At 47.7% G+C, this 25333-nt stretch overlaps 1 protein-coding gene across 1 annotated transcript; it reads left to right on the forward strand.

Annotated features, from left to right (window-relative positions):
- The first annotated feature begins 12142 nt into the window (after positions 1-12142).
- PDCD7 (programmed cell death 7) lies at positions 12143-19053 on the forward strand. Its single transcript, XM_069963389.1, has 5 exons — positions 12143-14368; positions 15938-16076; positions 17165-17401; positions 17986-18073; positions 18710-19053. The coding sequence occupies exons 1-5, from the start codon at positions 12152-12154 to the stop codon at positions 18834-18836; spliced, it is 2808 nt and encodes a 935-aa protein (XP_069819490.1). The 5' UTR covers positions 12143-12151; the 3' UTR covers positions 18837-19053.
- The last annotated feature ends 6280 nt before the right edge of the window (positions 19054-25333 follow it).

Consider the following 25333-nt stretch of genomic DNA (forward strand, 5'->3'; position numbering starts at 1 on the left):
CTATAGTAAAGGGATCTTTGGTTCTTCATGCAATCATATGTGATTGATTTATGTAATTAATTTCCTGCTGGAAATGTATATCATGCTGCAGACCCCACAGTAGTGGCAGGGTTGATATGAAAAGCTTTTAAGTTATAGAGAGATGCTTGTCTGCTGAATTTTTTTTTTTTTTTTTTTTTTTTTTTTTTTTTTTTTTTTTTTTTTCCGATTTTAGAATTTCACAAATACAGGCTGAAATGTCATTTCCACAGAACATTCACCCGAATAAAACATCTTTGGCCAAATGTTTTTGTGACACTAAAGAATTTACATGTTTTCCATTTTTGTAGTTCCTTTAAACAAATTAAAAAGTGGATACAAAAAACTAATTTCCTGCTCATAATTTCTATGTTAGAAGGTTTGTTCATTTATTAGGAGGAAAACTCTAGGTTGTACATGCTGTATATACTCTCACCCATCGGTGGCAAATTATAAGTGGAGGCTGTAGATGGTGCTTACTGGCTATGGAAAACGTATTGACATGGGGAGAAAAACTTAATTTTAAATGTTACTTTGTGTTAACTGGATATTCCTGTAAGTGAAAAAATGTATTCTCTATCCACAGAATAGGGGTAAGTGTCTGATCACAGGGGGGCAAACTCTGCTGAAAGGAGTGACTGAACAGCACGTGTTACATGCCTTCTCTATGAAGGTTGCCAAAGATAGCCAAGCATGTGGATAGGGAATACCTTTTAGTGTCTAGAATATCCCTCTACAAATGCTGTACAAAGTTGAGTGCAATCAGTATTCCTAAAGGGGTTTTCCAGTGTTCGGCATTTTAATATATTGCTTCTGGTGCATGTAAAACAGACCTGTTATGCATACCTGTCTGCATTACTTCAGTGTCCTGTCGCCGATGTCCCCCTCTGAATGCAGAGCCTTTTCTCGTAAGACCAAATCGTCTTGGGAGTGACAGCCCGCTTAGCTAATCACTGACTGAGAAAGGGCAGCCCCATTGGCTGAACAGGCTGTCACTCCAATGGGGGACGTGGAGAGGTAAGCATAGGATTTTTATTTTATATGCAACCTCAGCAATATGTAAAAAAAAACGGCAAACTGTGAACAACTCCCCCCCCCCCCCCCCCCCGCCCTAATATTCAGTTTGCAGCCTACTCCTAGGTTCATATACTTGTTTGTCCTGCTTTCACTCTACACTTGGATAATGGCTCGGTGGTTATTCCCTTGCACACTGCCTCTTGTGGATGTCCCTTCCAATCTGCAGCCGCCCTCCATGTATGCTCCTCCATCTCTACACACTTTAAAGTGACTCTGTACCCACAATCTGACCCCCCCCCCAAAACCACTTGTACCTTCAGATAGCTGCTTTTAATCCAAGATCTGTCCTGGGGTCAGTTAGGCAGGTGATTGGCATGCCAGTTATTGTCCTAAAAAAACAACTTTTAAACTGACAGACCTGTGTCAAATGGCCGATATCTGAAGATAAAAGCGGTTTGGGGGGAAAAGATTTGTGGGTACAGAGTTGCTTTAAAGGGGGAGTGCGGCGCTAAGAAATTATTCACAGAATAACACACATTACAAAGTTATACCAAACGTTGTGCCAAACGCCATCTACGGACGGGCGGCTGAATCGCTGCCGCCACCCCCCCTCTGCCGCTGATGACGCGGCCGCGATTGGCTGAGCATAACTGCTCAGCCAATCGTGGCTGAGCAGTTATGATGCGGCAGAGGGGGGACGGCGGCAGCGATTTGTCCATCCGAAGATGACGTTTGGCACAAGATGGAGGACATGCGCGACACTGTGCTTGCTGACAAGAGGTTGAAAATAAGTGGCGTTTAAAAAAGGAGTTGTTGGTGAGTCTGTGGGTTTGGAGTGACTGATATATTGTTGTTTTTGGGCAATTGTGTGGTGTGCATTGCTGCAGTGCATAGATAGCTAGTGCCATAGTTGCTTAGTTAAACAGGTCCAAACATTTTTTTTTTTTCTCTGGTCTGCTCTGCACCTGGGGGTGGGGTTAATTGATCTCAGGTGCTTAAATCAAGGCTCAGCACTCACTGTGTGTGCTTTCTCACTGTGCTTGCTGACAAGTGGTTGAAAATAAGTGGAGTTTAAAAAAGGAGTTGAAAGAAGGAGTTACAAGTTCTGGTAAGTGCTAAATCTTTCTTTTCCACTGTTTTTGTTGCACTGAGGATGATGGCTAGTGAGATGGAAGGATTCAATCAGTGCGCAGTCTGCCGCATGTACGCACAACTGGAGCAGGAGTTCCAGGGTGAGTACCGCTGTGACAGATGTGAGCATGTTGCCCATCTAGAAGCTCGAATTAGAGATCTGGAGAAGCATATTGCAACACTGAGGGAACTTGGCCACCTTGAGAGGGAACTTCGGCTCACTGAGCAGGAAGTTAGTGGGTTAGAGATGGAGGGTGGTGATATAGATCAGGAGGCCCAAGTAAGTAGCTGGGTTAATGTAGTTAGAGGGACCAGTAAGGGATCCAAGAAAAGGAAGGCCACTTCTCCTACTATATGCCCAAGCAAAATTGCCAAGTTAGGTGATGATGCAAGGGCATCCGTGTCAGAAATGGCAGCTCTAGTGGAACCTGTTCTCCCTAACAGCCGGGGGAACAGTCCAACTAGTAGTGGGCGGGATGGTATTGTAGGTAGGTCTAGACAGCTAGTGGTTGTAGGGGATTCTATAATCAGGAAGACTGATAGAATAATTTGTCGCCAAGACCGCCTCAACCGAATGGTTTGCTGTCTCCCTGGTGCCAGGGTTCGGCATGTGGTGGAAAGGGTGGATAAATTACTTGGGGGGGGGGGGGGGGGGGCTGGGGATGACCCAGCTGTCGTGGTCCATGTGGGAACCAATGACAGGATACAAGGTAGGTGGAGGTCTATTAAAAATTATTTTAGAGAACTAGGTGCTAAGTTGAAGGGGAGGACCTCCAAGGTGGTATTCTCTGGAATACTGCCTGTGCCATGCGCATCGCAGGAAAGACAGCGGGAGCTTAGGGAGTTAAATGCATGGCTCAAGTCATGGTGTAGAGGAGAAGGGTTTGGGTTTTTAGAGCACTAGGCTGACTTTTCATTGGGGTACAATCTGTTTTCCGCAGATAATTTGCACCTTAATGGAAGGGGGTCCGCTGTGCTGGGGAGAGAATCCTAGAAGGGGTGGAGGGGTTTTTAAACTAGGGATGTGGAGGGAGGACAATGTAGTATGTAATGTAGTGGCAGATAGGTTAGAGAGGGGACAGAACAATGAGGAGGGAGGAGAAGGGTCCTGTGGGGGGAGGATAAAAACAGTGCATAGGGAGATCCATATGTTGCGGATGAACAGTGAGGATGATTGTAGCCACAGCACAGTAATAAATCCCATTTCTTATAATGAAGCGGGTAAACTCGATGGTAATACAAAGTGTATGGTTACTAATGCCAGAAGTCTAGCCAGCAAGATGGGGGAGCTAGAGGCCTTGGTTCTGGAGGAGTCCATTGATGTGGTTGGTGTGACTGAGACATGGCTGGACTCCTCACATGACTGGGCTGTCAATATTCAGGGATTTGCGTTGTTCAGAAGGGACCGGGTGGGCAGAAGGGGAGGAGGAGTCTATGTCAGAAATGATATTAAAGTGAGTGTAAAAGATGCAATAGTGGGAGATGACTGATGATGTGGAAGCATTGTGGGTAGAACTACAGAAGGAGGTAAAGAGTGAAAAAATTATTCTTGGTGCAATCTATAGACCCCCCCAACATTACTGAGGAGTTAGATGGCCAGTTGAATAGACAAATAGAGCGGGCTGCCTGGGAGGGAACAGTAGTGATAATGGGGGACCTCAACTACTCAGATTGGGGTCACGGTTCAGCTAAAACCACAAAGGGGAGGGAATTTCTTAACCTGCAGGATAATTTTCTGGGCCAGTTTGTGGAGGAGGCAACTAGAAGTGATGCCTTGTTGGATCTGGTTATTTCTAACAACGCTGAGCTGGTTGGGGATGTCACTGTCCATGAACACCTGGGGAATAGTGACCACAATATAGTGACTTTTAGCTTAAAGTGTAGAAAAGAAAAACATGTTGGGAGGGCAAAAACTCTTAATTTAAAAGGGCCAATTTTCCTGGGTTAAGGGCAGAACTTCAGGGCATAGACTGGGAGCGGCTGCTGTCACATACGGATACAGCTAATAAATGGGAAATCTTCAAATCCACATTAAATAACTGTACTGCCAAATATATTCCTATGGGTAACAAATATAAACGGTTAAAATCCAATCCCACATGGCTTACAACCGAGGTTAGAAGGGCTATAAATGAGAAAAAAGGGGCATTCAAAAAATATAAATCAGAGGGGTCAGCTGTAGCATTTAAACATTACAAAGAAGTCAACAAAACCTGTAAAAATGTAATAAAAGCAGCAAAAATTCACAATGAGAGACAGGTAGCTATAGAAAGCAAAAGAAACCCCAAAACATTCTTCAAATATATTAATGCAAAAAAACCAAGGTCAGAGCATGTAGGACCCCTAAATAATGGCGACGGGGAATTAATAACTGGGGATCAGGAGAAAGCTGAGTTACTTAATGGGTTCTTCAGTTCTGTATATACAAAAGAGGATGGAGCTGTGGTGGGTGGGGCCAGTACTGAGGTGGGTGGGGCCAGTGCTGCTAACACATGTAATGTACTGAACTGGTTTACTATAGATATGGTCCAAGATAAATTAAACTCAATGTAACCAAAGCTCCAGGGCCTGATGGCTTGCACCCCAGAGTTCTTAGGGAACTCAGTTCTGTAATTTCACTACCCTTGTATGAAATATTCAGTGATTCTTTGCTTACTGGTATTGTGCTGAGGGACTGGCGTAAGGCAAATGTAATGCCGATCTTCAAAAAGGGCTCTCGAACTTCCCCAGGTAACTATAGACCCGTAAGCTTAACATCCATTGTGGGGAAACTATTTGAGGGGCTTATAAGGGACTACATCCAGGAATATGTAGTGGCTAATAGTATTATAAGTGATAACCAGCATGGTTTTACTAAGGACAGAAGCTGTCAAACCAACCTAATATGTTTCTATGAAGAGGTAAGTAGAAGCCTGGATGGCGGCGTGGCTGTGGATATCGTGTACCTGGGTTTTGCAAAAGCGTTTGACACCGTTCCTCATGGACGTCTGATGGGTAAGTTAGTCTATCGGTTTGGAAAATTTAATGTGTAACTGGATTGAAAACTGGCTTAATAATCGTACCCAGAGAGTGGTGGTCAATGATTCCTACTCCGAATGGTCCCCGGTAATAAGTGGTGTACCCCAAGGGTCAGTACTGGGCCCTCTTCTGTTTAACTTGTTTATTAACCCCTTAAGGTCCAAGCCAATTTTCGTTTTTGCGCTTTTGCTTTTTCCATTTTATGTTTAAAGTCCATAGCGCTTGCATTTTTTCACCTAGAGACTTATGAGTGCTTATTTTTTGCGAAACCAATTGTACTTTGCAATTACAGGCATAATTTTTCCATAAAATATGTTGTGAAACCGGAAAAAAATCATTTGCGCTGTCAAATTGAAAAAAAACGAATTTGTTTTGATTTCGGGGAGTTTTGCATTTACGCCGTCACTTAAAATCGCTCCATACCCAGGCTTATAGCGCTTTTATCCTTTGGTCTATGGGGCTGTGTGAGGTGTCAGTTTTTGCGCCATGATGCGTTTTTTCTACCGGTACCTTGATTGCGCGTATACGACCTTTTGATCGCTTTTTATTACATTTTTTCTGGATTTGATGCGACCAAAAATGCGCAATTTTGCACTTTGGGATTTTTTTGCGCTTACGCCGTTAACCGTGCGAGATCAGGAATGTGATTAATAGTTCGGGCGATTACGTGTGCGGTGATACTAAATATGTTTATTTATTAATTTATATTTATAAAATGGGAAAAGGGGGGTGATTTGGACTTTTATTAGGGGAGGGGATTTTTTATTAATAAACACTTTTTTACTTTTTTTTTTTTACATACACTAGAAGCCCCCCTGGGGGGCTTGTATATACATAGCACTGATCTCTCATAGAGATCAATGCTGTGTATATACACAGCAAAGATCCATTAGATCGGTCATAGATTGCTATGGCCTGCTGCAGGCCACAGCAATCTATTGCCGAGCCGGGATCAGCGTCATTCCGACGCTGAGGCCCGGCACGGGCAGAAGAACGGATCTCCCCCCCCCCCGCGATCGCATCGCGGGGGGGGGGGGGGAGATCCGTGCCACTAGACACCAGGGATGCACGGAGGAAAGCACTTCAATGCAGCTGTCAGGTTTGACAGCTGCATTGAAGGGTTTAATTAGCCGGCGCGGCAACGGGACCCGCGCCGGCTAATAGAGGCACTGCCCGGCTGCAGATTGCAGCCGGGATCGGTGCTGTTCAGAGCGGGGTCCCGGCGGGACCCCGCTCTGAACACCCCCTGCGGCACCATGACGTATCAGATACGTCATGGGTCGCTAAGGGGTTAATGATATTGAGAATGGAATTAACAGCAATGTTTCTATCTTTGCAGATGACACCAAGCTTTGTAGTACAGTACAGTCTATGGAGGATGTGCAGATATTACAAGCTGACTTAGACACACTGAGTGTTTGGGCATCCACTTGGCAAATGAGGTTCAATGTGGATAAATGTAAAGTTATGCACCTGGGTACTAATAACCCGCATGCATCATATGTCCTGGGGGGAGTTACTCTGGGAGAGTCATTGACAGAGAAGGATCTGGGTGGACTTGTAGATAATAGACTACAGAACAGCACACAATGTCAGTCAGCTGCTTCTAAGGCCAGCAGGATATTGTCATGCATTAAAACAGGCATGGACTCTTGGGACAGGGATATAATATTACCGCTTTATAAAGCTTTGGTGCGGCCCCATCTGGAGTATGCCGTCCAGTTTTGGAACCCGATTCATAAAAAGGATGTTCTAGAACTGGAGAGGGTACAAAGACGGGCAACTAAACTAATAAGGGGAATGGAGCATCTTAGTTATGAGGAGAGATTAAAAGAATTACATTTGTTTAGTCTGGAGAAGAGACGTTTAAGGGGGAGATATGATTAACTTATTTAAATATATAAATGGCCCCTACAAGAAATATGGGGAAAAGATGTTCCAGGTAAAACCCCCTCAAAGGACAAGAGGGCATTGCCTCCGCCTGGAAAAAAAGGTTCAATCTCCGGAGGCGAGAAGCCTTCTTTACCATGAGAACTGTGAATCTGTGGAACAGTCTACCACAGGATCTGGTCACAGCAAAAACAGTAGAGGGCTTCAAAACAGGAAAGACAAGTTCTTAGACCAAAATAATATAGATGCATATGTATAGAACCTATCACCCCCCCCCCCCTTCCCTGTATCCATCCCCTCCTTGGTTTAACTTGATGGACATGTGTCTTTTTTCAACCGTATTAACTATGTAACTATGACACGGATCAGGTAATGTATAATGCACAAACACTTCCAGGTACACGGGCGGGGGTGGTGGGACATGGGAAGGGGGCAATTCAGACATAACATACATTACAAAGTTGTACAACTTTGTAATGTGTTATTCTGTGAATAATTTTTTAGTGCCGCACTACCCCTTTTAAGCTGCTATCTGCAACCTCCTCCCCCCTCCATGCTGCTCTCTCAAACACTGATAGAAGAAAAATCTCTGAGATTGTGTTTCATGGACTCTTTATCCTTCTGTCTGAAAAAGCCAAATAACTGACACTTACACAGATACCACAACAAAATGGAAGCCTTTGGCTGTCCAGGCATGATGGAAATTGTAGTTTCGGAAAAGCTGGAGGACTGCAGGTTTCTCATCCCATTTTTAAACATACATTGAGGCCTGTTAAACTTCCATGTACAGATGTATCTGCGGACCCTAGTTTAGGTTGCTGTGGAAATGTCCTTGGCGTCTGCAAAATTCATGAATGAGCCCTATTAAGACGGAAAAAATCTTTAGTGCTGCCAGGAAGATTGTTAAAGGAGAAGTTCGGCCAAAGGTATATTTTTAATGTTATTACATAAGGAAAGTTAGACAAATTTCTAATCTACACTTATTAAGAAATGCACATATAATGCTTTTTTTCCTCAATTTAGTAGCTCATGCAGACTTCGGTTTCTCCCAAAAAAAAGTGATGTCACGAATCCTATGAAGCTACCAGCAGGGGGCGCAGTATATGGAGAATTTACATTGTAATTCTAGCACAGGTTTCAGTCATTTATAGCAACTTGTGCACTGACTGGGTGGCAGGAAGAGGCTCCCCTATTCCCCCATGCCGCCAGCCGCCCAGCTCTGTCCTGATTCGTGACGTCACGTTTTTTTTTTGAGAAATTGAAGTCTGCATAATGTGCTAAAGCTGCTTAGTGGAAAAGTCGCATTGGTGTGTCAAAGTTATGATCGGTCCGGAGCTAACTGTTCAGACCTGGTCCTCACCCAGCACTGTGTCAAGTGAAAAGTCGGGCTCCATTATAAGTCTGACCATGTGACAGAGGCGGGAGAGGACGCGCTTAGCGGGCAATGAGGACTGGAATTAAGAAGCACTGGTATAATATATGACCATGTTCCCACATCAGTGATCAGTGTGTGGACAAAACCACTTCCCCTAGGAGGGGGGTTCTTAGGAAAGGTGACCAGAGTCACTTGTTAAAGTGAAGTAACAGGTCATGCATGTGCACCACTGCTTTATTTATGGGGGCTGCAGACACATGCATGAGCCATTGTTCTGCTCTCAGGAAAGACCTTGGTCTCCAGCCGTCTCGGCTATCAGCTGCTGTATGTCCTGCAGGAAGTGGTGTATTCTTTCCAGTCTGACACAGTGCTATCTGCTGCCACTTCTGTCCATGTCAGGAACTGTCCAGAGCAGCAGCAAATCCCCATAGAAAACCTCCCCTGCTCTCCAGACTGGAAATAATACACCAGTTCCTGCAGGACAAACATAAGTACCGGAAGACTTGAGATTTTTAATAGAAGAAAATTACAAATCTCTGGCACCAGTTGATTTGAAAGAACTGCTATATATTATGAGCCGAGCTCTCTGCTGCGGAATCCTGCCGTGCTCAATGTCCTGCAGTGAGTGAATTAGAGGGTGCGTCCAATTCCTCACTGCAGGACATTGAGCACGGCGGGATTTTGCTGTTCTTGCTCATTGTGAACTGGGCCTAAGCCCAGGGGAGGGGTAACTCTCCAGTCATGGCTCCCTAAAGGTTTCCTCCTCCTCCACCACAGCCATTTCTCCTAGCCTGAGTGCTGCAGGGTGACTCTTCCTGATTCATTGGGTCTAGCATTTTTTCAGTGTCTTGTGATTTTTAAATAAATGATCATTTGACACTTGAATACAACGTGTCGCGTCTTTGTGTTCTTTGATTTCTTGTATTTTGTTTAGGAGTTTGGGTCCATCATATGTTGTAGAGCCACCAAATCCCTCCTCTGTTCCATCAAAACTGGAAAATTTACAGAATTGACCGGGTCTTATTCTCTTCAGTACCTGCATGGACAGTGCCCTGTTTAGGACACACCTCACCTTTTGTGTGTATGGAGGTTATATATTCAGTGACGCTCTAGGCAAATGGGATGTATGTGACGGATTCCACATCTTGAGAGCTATCCACACTCTATAGTGTTAGCTGGTGTGCCCGTTACTTAGGTTTCCTGGCTTATCTGCCTGGAGCAAGGGGAGCTTTTTCTAGATTTAAAGTCTCACTCGTTTTGCAAAACTTTTGACATGTCATGGAGACATGTCAAAAGTTTTGATAGGTGTTTTTAGTGTTCAGACCCGTACCGATCCAGAGATAGAGCTGGGAGAAGAACACAAGATAAGTGTCACAAGATCAGTCAGGCTTTTAATGAAGCTCTAAGAAGATATACTGACACAGAGCAGGGAAAGGATGCTTTGCAGCACGTTCCTCTACCCGCTTGTTCTACTGAGCGGACCAATCAAAAATTTTTGACATGTCTCTATGACGTCAAAAATTTTCCCAAAGGACAGAGACACGTTAATGTTCAGTCGTCTCCATTACAACTCTGTGTGGTTTGTTGCCCAGCTTTCCAGGGACCCTGAAAGGTAAGCTGTAGAATAACCGGGTAGATATGTCAATTACAGCTTTCTGTTACTCCTGGATAACAAATATGACCAGTTATTCTATGAGATGAGAATTGGGGATATAGGCGGATATGGCAGCCTGGGAAAGCTGGATAACAACCTGTGTGGAGCTGTGATGAAGGATAAATTCATTTAAAACACCCAGGATGTATATGTATGTGTGTGTGTATATATATATATATATATATATATATATATATATATATATATATATATATATATACACAAACACACACACAACGGCCACTTTATTAGGTACACCATGCTAGTAACGGGTTGGACCCCCTTTTGCCTTCAGAACTGCCTCAATTCTTGGTGGCATAGATACAACAAGGTGCTGGAAGCATTCCTCAGAGATTTTGGTCCATATTGACATGATGGTATCACACAGTTGCCGCAGATTTGTCGGCTGCACATCCATGATGCGAATTTCCCGTTCCACCACATCCCAAAGATGCTCTATTGGATTGAGATCTGGTGACTGTGGAGGCCATTGGAGTACAGTGAACTCATTGTCATGTTCAAGAAACCAGTCTGAGATGATTCTAGCTTTATGACATGGCGCATTATCCTGCTGAAAGTAGCCATCAGATGTTGGGTACATTGTGGTCATAAAGGGATGGACATGGTCAGCAACAATACTCAGGTAGGCTGTGGCGTTGCAACGATGCTCAATTGGTACCAAGGGGCCCAAAGAGTGCCAAGAAAATATTCCCCACACCATGACACCACCACCACCACCAGCCTGAACCGTTGATACAAGGCAGGATGGATCCATGCTTTCATGTTGTTGACGCCAAATTCTGACCCTACCATCCGAATGTCGCAGCAGAAATCGAGACTCATCAGACCAGGCAACGTTTTTCCAATCTTCTATTGTCCAATTTCGATGAGCTTGTGCAAATTGTAGCCTCAGTTTCCTGTTCCTAGCTGAAAGCAGTGGCACCCGGTGTGGTCTTCTGCTGCTGTAGTCCATCTGCCTCAAAGTTGGACGTACTGTGCGTTCAGAGATGCTCTTCTGCCTACCTTGGTTGTAACGGTTGTCTATTTGAGTCACTGTTGCCTTTCTATCAGCTTGAACTAGTCTGCCCATTCTCCTCTGACCTCTGGCATCAACAAGGCATTTCCGCCCACAGAACTGCCGCTCACTGGATGTTTTTTCTTTTTCGGACCATTTTCTGTAAACCCTAGAGATGGTTGTGCGTGAAAATCCTAGTAGATCAGCAGTTTCTGAAATACTCAGACCAGCCCTTATGGCACCAACAACCATGCCACGTTCAAAGGCCCTCAGATCACCTTTCTTCCCCATACTGATGCTCGGTTTGAACTGCAGGAGATTGTCTTGACCATGTCTACATGCCTAAATGCACTGAGTTGCCGCCATGTGATTGGCTGATTAGAAATTAAGTGGTAACGTGCAGTTGGACAGGTGTAACTAATAAAGTGGCCGGTGAGTGTGATATATATATATATATATATATATATATATATATATATATAAAAAAAAACACTGCCATAGCTGATATGTAGTTTTAGATTTGCCAATAGAGTGTATAGATACATGGCAGATGTAGGTAAATGTGTGTGTTTGTGTGTGTGTATGTATGTGTGTATATATATATATATATATATATATATATATATATATATATAATATGTGTGTGTGTGTGTGTGTGAGATGACATCCAGCTACCTAACACTGCATAGGATAAGGTCACAGACAGCAGAGCAATGCAGACAGTGCAGCCTCCACAAGCTGTGCCAATTAACGGGAATATATATAAATAGTTTGTATTTATGAATGAAAGTCTATCTTGTATATAGGGGGAATTATCAACATATTAGTAGGCAAACTTGGAATTGAGCAGTGTGGGATAGCTGTGCCCTGGGTCCTCCACCTCGCACTGTGATACTCTCTCTCAATGACTTGGAGATCCTCAGTCAGCCCAGGTGATGCTTCCTCCTATCCAGCAGGTGTCGCTGTCGCCTATCCCGGTAAAGCTCCGTACGTGCCTGTCCCGTGTTCACTTCCTGCACACTTCTTCGTTGTCATGGAGAGGAGGCAGCGGCCGCCGGCTAATGGGACGTGTAATAGGCCTGGTTATGGCGGCAGCTCCGCACAGCAGACACCGAGGCTCCGGCCTGAGGCGCCGCAGTTTCTGCCACCACGTCTGGCCCCTAGACCCGGAGAGGAGCCCCCTCGTGCATTGTTCCCGGGCGGCGGCCACTGGGAGAGCAGGCCTCCGTATGAAGCCTCCGAGCAGAGGCCGCATAGAGGGGGTCGGGGAGACTATACACAGGAGGGGTACCATCAGCCACTACCACACGGGGGACCCCAAGGTGTGCCCCAGTTCAGGCCCCCGCGGCCAGAGGTGCTGCCCCATGGAGGTCTGAGGCCTGGCATGCCTCCCCCTGTGGAGCCGGCCCGGATACAGGAGATGGGAGTCCAGCCCGGGCCGCCTCCAATGCAGCAGAACCCCATTATAGCCATCCATCATGGCGCCCCCCAGCAGGATGTGCCTGATCACAGAAGAGGGAGCCAAGATGTGGGAGAACGCCATTCTAATGTACAGCACCACAATACATACCATCCAGAGGGACATCCCATATACCAGCCAGGAGAGAGACAGCACCCTGGTGCTATATACCAGCCAGGAGAGAGACAGCACCCTGATGCTATATACCAGCCAGGAGAGAGACAGCACCCTGATACTATATACCAGCCGGGAGAGAGACAGCACCCTGATACTATATACCAGCTGGGAGAGAGACAGCACAGTGATAGTATATACCAGCCGGGAGAGCGACATCCTAATATACAGCACCCTTATACTATATACCATCCAGGAAAGAGACGTCCTAATATACAGCACCCTGATACTGTATACCAGCCGGGAGACCAACATCCTAATGTACAGCATCATGATACCATCTATCAGCCAGGAGAGCAACATCCTAATGTACAGCATCATGATACCATCTATCAGCCGGGAGAGGGACATCCTAACGTACAGCGCCATGATACCATATACCAGCTTGGAAAGCAGTATCTTAATGTACAGCGCCATGGGGGGCCCCAAGACCCTTGTAATTTAGATGGGCCGAGGAGTGAGCGTCCTGATGCGTATCAGCCTGACATGTTCCATCAGGATGGTGTGAGCCGTTTTAGGGGTACTGATCCAGCATTTGCTCAGTATGGCGGACATCAGCCTGATGGCTTTCAGAAAGATCTCCCACACAACAATCTGCATTTACCGTACAAAAATGAAGGGTCTCAGCCAGGACTAAATAATGTGAAGAACCCTCCAGTACCTGATGCTTTCAGCTACAGGGCACCATCCCCGGGCATCCTGCAATTCTCTACTCAGTTACAGCCTGTGCCCACCCAAAACTCTTCTTATACTGATAACCCAAACCAAGGGCACCAACCTTTACCCCCAATGCATGGGAACTTTCCCAATGCTTCCTGTGCTCTCCAGCCACAGGTGGGCTTAGCATTTAGTGGGACTCTTGAGGAGCGTGACTTGGAGGTCCCCCAGCTCCAGAGACCCCATAATCATCCACCCCATCCTCTGGAGCAGCAGTCTGTCATGCACCAAGATAGAAGTCATGGTCCGGATCTTCTTGCTTCTTCAGGAATGGCAGAGGATAGATATTTGAAGTGTGAAGCCCCTTTTTTTACTCAGCATGACGTACCAGTTGGACTTGGAGACCCACATTTGTTGCCGCAGCATGGTGGACCATTTGTTCAGCAGCCTGCTCCTCAAAGAGAGGACAGTTTTATGCAGACAGACCTAGAGAATGATGGGCCTTCAGATAAAGACTTATTTATGCAATGGATTTCTGGCTTCTTATCCTGTCGAAGAAAGAAGCCCCCAACCAAGCTGGTTACGGTTCAGGCTCCCTCAGTGGCAGAAGCACGTGGGCTAATATATGGTGCCCTTCGCCTGGTATCACAGCTCGATGCCTTGTGCCAGACACTGGAAAGCAGTAACAAGGCCGGAGAGCCATGGACACATGAATATGAAAAAGCAGATGATATACGTTTAGACCTAGAGAAGAGACTGAAGGAGCTGGAGAAGCCGGGGTATATCCAGGATGTCAAGGAAAAATTGGAAAGAGTACGAAAGAAGAGGCTCCGCTGCCAGCGCAGGAGACAAGCAGCAGAGGAGGAAGCAAAGGCAGAAGCAGAGCGATCAGCAGAAAAGGAGGCCAGCATTGACCTGTGGAGAATGCAACGTATCCGGGAGGTGGAGGAGAAGAAACGGGTCAGTGTCAGGTTTTACTTAGAACAGTGGTGTCCAGCTGTTGTGAATTTGGTTCACCAAAAGGCAGCCATATTATGCTTGTGTGAAAGTGGCCTTAGTATAAATTTTATTTTTCAGTGTCTTATTTTATTTTCCCATCACAGCTCCAGTTTTAGCAAAGTAATGAATTTTAGGCATTACTTTATTCTTGACACGGACATATCCTTCTTAAGTTCATGCGTTGTCTGGAGGAGCAGAGAGTAAAGGGATATGCCTATCTGAGACACTTAAAGGGAAACTGACAGCACCAATATGCATCACATACATACTTTTAGCAATGCTGTTTGATCCGGCATCTTCAGAAAAAATTATCTTTATTTTGGGCTTACAGTGTTCTATAGGCGGGCCTGAAGATACAGACCTGTCACAGGGGGGTCAGCCTGAAATAAAGTTAATTTTTACTGAAGATCCTGGATAGCACAGTATCGCTAAGGTTTTTTAAATGTTTTTTTTTTATATTTCATCTAATATGGTTATACTTGTGGGGCTCGTCGACTGAAACATTTTTGCAAATACATTGATTTAGCAAACTTGCCGCCTCCTGATATGCTGCTTATTCTCTCCCATTGTGGACATCTTGTTGTCTAGGTTACAATGGTCCGGCTGGTATATATACACATGTGTATGATAAAATCGGGGAGGTGGGAGGCTGCAGCATTCAGGTTGTTCATTGTAATTTGATCAGTGCCTGGTACCTGAATGCTGCAGCCTCCCACCGGTTCCTCAGTTCCCGACACCTTCCCCTCACCGTCCGGGGTAAGTAGTTAAACAAGTGCCTGGTCCTTATTAGTTGAGATGGGAATAACGCTTTAGGAGAATACACAAGCTATGCCATAAATGTCCCCTAGAGGCAGGAACCACCTGTCTTCAGATTAAAGGGGAAGGCCGGCAAAATAATTTTTAGATATGTTATTGCCTATTTCCCTGCACTTACTACAGCATGGCCTGTTCAGGTCTCAAGTTGGTCATGTCACGTCACATAAACTGCCGGCTCCTGCTGCTCCAGTCTGTCCCACCGCTGCAGTAGGAGTCAGCAGTTTACGTGATGTGATCACCAACTTTACAGAGACCTGAACCCGCCATGCTGTAGTAAGTGCAGGGAAAATACACTGTAGGTGCATTTATGCAATGACATATTTAAAATTATTTTGCTCAGACTTCCCCTTTTAAGGACTTCCCTGCCCACTCCAACTGCTAGAGGTGGTTGTGCAAATAGTGTAGCCCCAAAAACTACGCTCTCTTACTCCCAGGGTTGCATGAGCTGCATAGCTCGCGGGTTATGCCTTTTGTGTAACCCTCAATGTAAAAGGGAGTTGCAAAGACTGTGTAGCTGCCGGAATAATGGCTAAATTATTAGGCGCTGAAATAATCCTTTTTTGAGTGATGTAATTCACATATTGGTTCCCTGGAAAACTCTTCTGCGCACATGCCAGTATTATGCTAGTGTAAATATCTGTTCTGCTTGATGTCATTGGAGTGTTGCTTCATGTGATTTTTTTTGTATTGTAACGCTGTTATTGTCCGTTATAGGAACGAGAGCTTAAAGCTACCGCTGACGGTGTACTTGGGGAGGTGAGGAAGAAGCAAAATGATGTTAAAAAAATGCTGGATGTTTTAAAGGCGTTAGAGAAACTACGGAAGCTGCGAAAAGAAGCAGCTGGGAGAAAAGGTAGGAAGTGCATCATTAGCTGACCTTCAAGCAGAAAGTTATTGAGGAGTAAAAAGGATCCTATCTGACAATATTACCTTATACTACACAAGCATCACATTCTTGTCATCCGTGCAGGTAAGGCTGCATTCACACGTCTGTATATTCTGCGGACCTGCGTACGGTAAATGCCTGTCCTGGGTTGTTCCCCCGCTCGGCATGATGATGATGCAGGGAGGGGAATTATTGGAATCTTTTGACACTGTAATTTGTGGACGTGTGAATGCAGCCTAATTCCTCCTGACTTGAGAAGTATTTCTTCAAACTGTGCATTATGGAAATTATTTGTGAATATTTAAAGGACAAGTGCCATGAAAAACTTTTTCCCAGTAATTGAAGCACATTACAAAGTTATATAACTCTGAAATGTGCTTCAATCACCTATCTGCCTCCCTTCCCTGTCTTTTCCCCCCTCCACCCCCCACCAGGAAGTGTCCTGACTCACACATACCTGATTACTGTCGTCACCGTCACCAAGCTCTTCTCTCAGCTCCTTCTCCTGTTACACTAGCCTCCCCCCTCCCCTGCCTTGTCAGGTGACAGGCTTGCTCAGCTCCCATTGGCTGAACAACTGCAAGCCATCACTTGTCACATCTCACTTGCTTATCTTCCCTCAGACTGACTCCGGCACATAGGCAGCTCCCCCCTCCCCTCATACCCTCTCTCCTGCTGCCGTGGACTCAGTGAAGGAGTCATGTCACTAGAGAAGATAAGCTGAGCAAGCAGAGTCACCTGACAAGGAGGGGAGGGGGAGGCTGGTGTAACAGGAGCTAGAGCAGCCCTCCTGCTGATGACTCATCCTCACAAGAAGGAGCTGCCTGGTGATGGTGACGACAGTAATCAGGTCTGTGTGAGTCAGGACACTTTCTGGTGGAGGGTGGAGGGGGGAAAAGACAGGGAAGGGAGGCAGATAGGTGATTGAAGCACATTACAGAGTTATATAACTTTGTAATGTGCTTCAATTACTGGGAAAAAGTTTTTCATGGCACTTGTCCTTTAATACAGTGTTTGCATTTGGCAACATTTGGGTAAAGATACTGTGTTTTCAGGTGTCTGTCCGCCACCGTCTGCCGATGAAACATTCACGAATCACATAAAGAGGCTTCGAACAATGGTGCACAATCGTAGTGCGTTATATGATGCAGAAGAGAAGACACTGAGGGTCATACTGGAAGGGGAGCAAGAGGAGGAGCGGCAGAGAGAAAATGATAAGAGACAACGAAAGGAAAAGGAAAAAATATTACAGAAGCAGCGAGAACTAGACTCCATACTGTTTGGCGACACAGGTTTGTAACGGTTTGGCCTTCGGATTATGCTGTTTTACATCCGCTGCATTGAAATGCTTCCTCTCATCTCCATTTGTGACGTAAGGTGTAGCATCATTCTAAGGCTGGGTTCACACTACGTATATTTCAGTCAGTATTGTGGTCCTCATATTGCAACCAAAATCAGGAGTGGATTAAAAACACAGAAAGGATCTGTTCACACAATGGTGAAATTGAGTGGATGGCAGTCATATAACAGTAAATAACGGCCATTATTTCAATATAACAGCCGTTGTTTTAAAATAACAGCAAATATTTGCCATTAAATGGCGGCCATCCACTCAATTTCAACATTGTGTGAACAGAGCCTTTATGTGTATTTAATCCACTCCTGGTTTTGGTTGCAATATGAGGACCACAATACTGACTGAAATATACGTAGTGTGAACACAGCCTAAAGCTGCAGATGTGGGGTGGAGGGATCTTATAATAAACAGCACCTATAAACCTAGATTACTAGGTACAATAGCTGGATTTTTTAGGTAATTTGTTTTTTTTAACTCAAACTTGCTATTAATAAGATTCAATGTCTCCCTTTATCGTAGAACCTCTACCCAGCCTGCATCCGCTTCTGCCATTTCGTCAGTATTATCTACAAGCTGAGCACTCGGTTGTGTCCCTTGTCAAAATCCGGTGAGTCTTGCTTTTAGATTATGTGTGGCATATACCAGCACTTTCTTACCTATATATAGAATAGACTAGCATTGTGGAAGTACTGCACTGTCCTCTCCAAACATTAACAGCAATCTTTTGTCTTCTGATTCAGTGGCAGCCTGCATCCCTGGTTGCTAGAGAGGAGCGATCCGGGTTCGAGTCCATCTGAACCCGAACGTTCGGTATTTGATTAGCTGGGGCTGCTGAACTTGGATAAAGCTCTAAGGTTGTCTGGAAAACATGGATACAACCAATGACTATATCCATGTTTTCCACATAGCCTTAGGGCTTTATCCAACTTCAGCAGCCACCGCTAATCATATGCCGAAAGCTCGGGTTCGGATGGACTCAAGCATGCTCGAGGTTCGCTCATCTCTACTGGTTGCCAATCCCTTCCCTTTATAGGAGAATACTGAGCATTGTACTTGACTATTGTTGGCACTCCCCTAGCCAGTCAATGAAATGGTGGACGAGCATACCTGCTGCCATTACATTTATTAGGGGTCACAAACCTAGCTGTCAGAACCACACTGATCATATACTGTGGATAAGTTTTAACCTTAGAATAACCCCTTTTATTAGTTAAAAAAAATTCCTGCATGTTCTTTCTTTCAGACATGAGTGGGATCAATTCCTGGTCCCTCCTGACCATCCTGATGGCAGCAGTATTCCCCGTGGATGGGTTGTTCCCACTCTTCCCTCTAATGACATCTGGGCCACAGCCTTGAAGCCATCGGACTAATTAAGGATTGAAGAACCCATGTTGTCACATGACTCTGGATAAAGGGTAAGCAGGCAGTCTGTAATGCTGGATACATACAGTTCAGACTGTACTGCTAGTGAAAGTCTAACACTGCAATTGATTTTTTTTTTTTTTTAACTCTGTAAATGGATGTAATGATTTTGGAAATATGGAAATTATTTATTTTTCAAAATAAAACCTTTTCTCATGCCCTGTGTTTGTGACTTATACCTTTTGTACAGGTGTGTACAGATTTAACAACAAGCGTCTCAGGTGCAAAAACATTCAACCAAATACATTTTTAAAAATTTACCCCTGCTTTGTTATTGTATAACACTTAGGCTGCCTTTACACAGACAGATTTATCTGACAGATTTTTGAAGCCAAAGCCAGGAATGGATTTGAAACGAAGAGGAATCTCAGTCTTTCCTTTCTGACCTGTTCCCCTGTGGTGGCCATCCTGTTAAAGGCTTTGTTCTCAGAGTGAACCTAAAATACGTTTAGAGAGTCAGTTTATTTTTTTAAAGCTCCACTAACAACCCCCCCCCCCCCAACCTATGGTCCCGTCCATTTGATGAGAGTAAGTCCTTCCTGGTTGTGTCTTTTAAAATGCTCCTGGTGCCTTGGTTAGTATGAAAAATGATCTTTAAATGTGCAGCAGCTGAGCCAATGTGGCGTGGTCTAGAGTGTCTGTGCCCTAGACCTGCAACGCCTCTTCTTTCTTCCTCCCCTCCTTCCTCATTGTTGGGAACGCCCCTTGCAGGATTTGTCCTATTTATTGCTTGTCTAAACAGTGCACATGTACCATTTCGGAACACTAAGGTACATGTGCACTGTTTATGCAAGCAATGAATCCTTGGTCCCTCCTAAATCCTGCCCAGGGGCGTTTCTAATGATTGAGAGGGAAAAAAAGAGAGGCGTTGCAGGCCTAGGGCACAGACCCTCTAGGCCATTTCACATTGACCCGGCTGCTGCAGATTTAAAATAGGAGGAGTTTTTACTCACCGTAAACTCTCTTTCTCGTAGTCTTCATTGGGGGACACAGACACCGTGGGTATAGGCTGCTGCCACTAGGAGGCTGACACTAAGAAAAAACAAAACAAGTCGGCCCCTCCCAGCAGGCTATACCCACCCACTGGCACTGAGCTAATTCAGTAGTGAAAAAGCAGTAGGAGGAGCCGAAACAACCATAAAGAAAAAACAGTCCACACTCAAAATCTGAAAAACAACACAGGCCAACAGGCAACCTTAATCAGACAACAGAGGGTGGGTGCTGTGTCCCCCAATGAAGACTACGAGAAAGAGAGTTTACGGTGAGTAAAAACTCCTCCTTTCTCGTGCGTCTTATTGGGGGACACAGACACCGTGGGACGTCCAAAAGCAGTCCCTTGGGTGGGAAGAGACAGAGTGGAGCTAAGAAGAGGAAGAAGCCACTGCTGCCTGCAAGACCATGCGGCCCAGACTCGCATCGGCCGATGCAAACGTGTCCACACGGTAAAACCTAGAAAAGGTGTGCAGCGAGGACCACGTGGCGGCCTTACAGAGTTGAAGAGCTGAGGCCCCATGACGAATGGCCCAGGAAGCCCCAACCGAACGAGTCGAGTGAGCTGCAATCCGGAACGGGGGCGACTTACCCTTACTCCGGTAAGCCTGAGCGATGGCGGAGCGGACCCAGCGAGCCAGGGTCGCCTTAGACGCTGCTGACCCCTTTCGAGGACCCTCAGGGATGACAAAGAGTGAGTCCGAGTGTCGAAGAGACTTTGTCCTGGAGAGATAGATGCGCAGGGCGCGAACCACATCCAGCTTGTGGAGCGCGCGCTCCCTTGGATGAGAGGGGGCCGGGCAGAAAGAGGGAAGAACAATATCTTCGTTGAGGTGGAAAGGCGAAACCACCTTGGGCTGAAAAGAAGCCACGGGCCTAAGTACCGCCTTGTCCTGGTGCAACACCAGCAGGGGAGGGCGGCAAGAAAGGGCTGCCAATTCCGAAATCCTCCGGACAGACGTAACCGCCACCAGGAAAGCCACCTTAAAGGACAAGATGGCCAAAGGCACTTCCCGGAGGGGCTCAAACGGAGGGGACTGCATAGCATCCAGGACGAGATTCAGATCCCACGGGGGAACTGGGTGCCGATAAGGAGGTGCAATGCGCGCCACTCCTTGGAGAAAAGTCCTGACTTGAGGAACTGACGCCAATGGTCTCTGGAAAAAAACTGAAAGGGCAGAAACCTGGCCCTTAAGAGAGCTCAGAGCTAAGCCTGCGTCCAGACCTGCCTGGAGGAAGGCCAGGAGTTGCGCCAGAGAAAAGGGAAGTGGAGGCGCAGAACAGGCCTCACAGTGACGGAGGAAAGCCTTCCAACAACGATAATAAATCCTTGCCGATGCAGGCTTCCGGGCCCTGATCATGGTCCTAATGACCGCATCAGAGAAACCACGTGATTTCAGAATCCAGGTTTCAACAGCCACGCCGTCAAACGTAGCGTGGCTAAACGCGGGTGGCAGAGCGGACCTTGAGTGAGAAGATCCGGTCGGTCTGGTAGACGCCAGGGGACGTCGGCGGCGAGGTTCACGAGATCCGTGTACCAGGCGCGCCGTGGCCAGTCCGGGGCCACGAGGATTACCGGAAGTCCTTCCGACTTTATCTTTCTCACCACCCGCGGCAGAAGCGGGAGAGGAGGAAAGATGTAAGGGAGGCTGAACCGACGCCAGGGAATCACCAAGGCGTCCGAGGCCAGAGCCAGAGGGTCCCTCGTCCGGCAGACGAACTTCGGCAGTCTGTGGTTGAAGCGAGACGCCATCAGATCCACATCCGGTGTCCCCCACCTGCGACAGATCTGGGAGAACACCTCGGGATGCAGGGTCCATTCCCCTGGATCCACCCGTGCACGACTCAGATAGTCGGCCATCCAGTTGTCCACACCCGGAATGTGAACAGCGGACAAGGCAAGCACGGTTTCCTCCGCCCAGGAGAGGATCAGCGCCACTTCCATCATGGCGGCCTTGCTGCGGGTCCCGCCCTGATGATTCACATAAGCCACTGCAGTGGCGTTGTCTGTCTGCACCCGAACGGGGAGACCGTGGAGCTGTGTCTGCCAGTGCAGAAGGGAGAGCCGAATCGCCCGCAGTTCGAGGATGTTGATGGGGAGGCAAGCTTCCTTGGCCGACCAGGTTCCCTGAACCGTCAGATCGTTCCAAACCCCTCCCCAGCCCCGCAGGCTGGCATCGGTGGTCACAATCTGCCAATGAACGGGAAGGAAGGAGCGACCCAGAGAGAGGCTCGGAGACCGTAACCACCACTGAAGGTCTTGGCGGAGGCGAGCCGGTAGTTTCACCCTCCGATCTAGAGAGGGGAGTGACCTGTCCCACCGTGACAGCAGGAAGAGCTGCAGGGGGCGGGAATGAAACTGGGCAAAAGGGATCGCCTCCATAGACGCCACCATCTTCCCCAGAACCCTCATACAGGAACGTATGGACACAGGGCGGTGGCTGCAAAGAGCTCTGATATTGGCCTGAAGGGACTGCAACTTGTCCTCTGGAAGAAAAACGCGGGCCTGTACTGAATCCAACCGCATCCCCAGAAAAACGATGGACTGGGCAGGGACCAGGGAGGACTTGGAACGGTTGAGCAGCCAACCGAAGCGGGAGAGCGTATCCAGGGTGATGTGGAGGCTCTCTAAATTCTGGTCCTTGGATGGGGCTTTGACGAGTATGTCGTCCAAGTAAGGAGTTACTGAGACACCTCGAGCCCGAAGAAGAGCCATGACAGCCGCCATGGTCTTCGTGAAAACCCGCGGAGCCGAAGCCAGGCCGAACGGAAGAGCCACAAACTGATAATGCTCTTCCCCTACTGCAAAACGCAGGAAACGTTGATGAGGAGGATAAATCGGCACGTGAAGATACGCGTCCTGAATATCCACCGAAGAAAGAAACTCGCCTGGCTCCAGAGATGCGATCACAGAACGCAGGGACTCCATCCGGAAGTGAGATAGTCGGACGTGACGATTCAGACGCTTGAGGTCTAGAATCGGACGCACCGAACCGTCCCTCTTCGGAACCACGAATAGGTTCGAATAGAACCCGCGGAACCGTTGAAGAGGCGGGACGCGAACAATCACTCCCTTCGAGAGGAGGGAAGGGATGGCCTGGAAAAAACCGTCCGCCAGGGCAGGGGACCTGGGAGGACGAGAAAGGAAAAAACGATCGCGGGGAACGGAAACGAACTCGATCTTGTAACCCTGTGAGATCAGTTCTCGCACCCAGGCGTCCTGAACATGAGCAAGCCAGACCTCCCGGAACAACAGGAGGCGGCCGCCCACCTGAGGAGATCCGGGTGGAGGAAAACCTTCAGGAGGAGGAGGGCTTGGAGGTGCCAGGCTTAAAGGGTGGGCGGGAGGCGGCAGATCGCGCCTGCCAGGAAGAACGGTTCTTAGAGAAACCGGACCTTTTGTTCTGAGGGGCCGCCGACTTTCCGGAGCGAGACGGCGGAAGCGACCGAAAGGAACGAAAGGAGCCTGGTTTGCGACGGGGATCCTGACGCTTGGGGCGCTGCTGGGGAAGATTGGTACTCTTCCCCCCCGTGGCATCGGAAATTATGTCATCCAGACGTTTCCCGAAGAGACGAGAGCCCGCAAAAGGAAGACTGGTGAGAGAACGCTTGGAAGCGTTGTCAGCCCGCCACTCCCGAAGCCACAAGGACCGGCGAATGGCTACAATATTGGCCGACGCAAAAGCCGAACAGGCTGCAGCGTCCAGAGAAGCCGAACAGAGGTACTGAGCCGCGTCCTGAACCTGTTGGGCGAGGTCGGCCAAGTCCTCGGCCGATACGCCAGATGTAAGGCCGTCCCTCAGTTGCTTAGCCCACACTGAAATGGACTTAGACACCCAAGTGGAAGCAAGTGTGGGAAGGAGAGAGGAGCCAGCGGCCTCAAAAGCTGACTTAGCTAAGGACTCAGTGCGTCTGTCAGTGGAATCCTTAAGAGACGACGCATTGTCCAGCGGAAGAGTCGTGACCTTGGTCAGCCGAGAGATCGGGGGATCCACAGAAGGCGGACCTGACCAGCGAGACACGAGGTCTTCGGGGAAAGGATAAAGAACCGACAAGTGTTTAGGCTTAGAGAAACGCTTGTCTGGGGTCTTCCAAAATTTGGAAAACAGGTCATCAAATTCCTTGTGACTGGGGAAAGTGCTGCGGACACGGTGGCCGCTTTTATGGAAAAAGACCTCATCAGCAGGCGATGGGTCCGGAGCATCCTTCAACTGGAAGGTATCGCGGACTGCGGCCACAAGGCTGTCCACAGTGGAAGCCGCGTGAGAAACATCTTCAGGATCAGAGTTGGAAACCGACTCTGAATCCGACAGATCTCCTGGCGAATGGGATCGCCTGTTAGGAGAGAGATGCGTGGGGGCCAGGCTAGTTCCAGGGGAGCCAGAGGAAGAGCGAGAAGAGGCACGGCGAGGACGCTTGTGGGAGCGGCTCCTGCCGGGACGGACGCCACTGACTGCCGGTCGGGATTGGGCGGGCGCTGAAGAAGTAGCAGACAGGCGGTCGAGGGCGGCCGCCACAGACTGAGACAACTGAGCCATCTGCGACACTGACTGGCAGAGAGAGCGCGCCCAGGCCGGGGCAGACTCCTCAGACTCCGGTGGGGGGTCCTGAGTAGGGGACAAAGACGAACAGGACTGCATGGAGCAAGCAGCGCAGAGAGGCTGAGAGTGGCCAGAAGCAGATTTAGTGTTACAAGACGTACAGAAATAGTAGGTAACAGAGGAAGGAGGAGGATGCTGGCGGCGTGTGGATTCAGATCTTGAGTCAGACATAATGAAAAAAATTAAATATATATATCTATATTAGAAAAACCAGCCAGCTAGTGAATTCCTTCAGGCAGGCAGCTGTTGGAGACTAAGAAGTAACCAAAAAGCCTGCAGAATAACAGAAAAACATACAGTGAAAAACTCAGGACAGTAAAAAGACAACCAGGCATAAGAGTCCCAGAGAGGCCTTACCAGACAAATCCGGACAAAAAAAGGCCGAGGTCCGGTCAGGGCACAGGACGGCTGCTGAGGGCAAGATGAGCAGAAGAAGCTGGCCAGGAACGGCAGGCTGGGGGCTGTAGTCCCACAGAATGAGGGCTCTTGCGACCGGGGAGCTGCAGTCTGCTGTACCGACCGGGCTGCACAGGAGCGCGTCACGAGCGGAGTGACGCGTCACGTGCGTGCGTGGTGACGTCAGGCGTCGGCCCGCGCGGGAGAGAAGACCGCGCGCGGGAAATACAAAAAAAGACCGGGAAGAGCGGCGTGCGGACAGAGGAGGCCGCGAAACCGGAAGTCACGGGCCGGACCCCGGAAGTCGCGGCCCGTAGGAGAAGAGGAGGCCCCGCACCCGGCAACTACAAGACCGGCATCCCAGGGCCCGACCCCCGCATGCGGTGACGGTATAAGACCGGAACGCCGCAAGAGGACGCGGGGGACACGGGAGCCGGAAGCGCATGTGAGGGGCCGCC

The sequence above is a fragment of the Dendropsophus ebraccatus genome, chromosome 1 (genome assembly GCF_027789765.1).
Source record: "Dendropsophus ebraccatus isolate aDenEbr1 chromosome 1, aDenEbr1.pat, whole genome shotgun sequence".
NCBI lineage: Eukaryota > Metazoa > Chordata > Amphibia > Anura > Hylidae > Dendropsophus > Dendropsophus ebraccatus.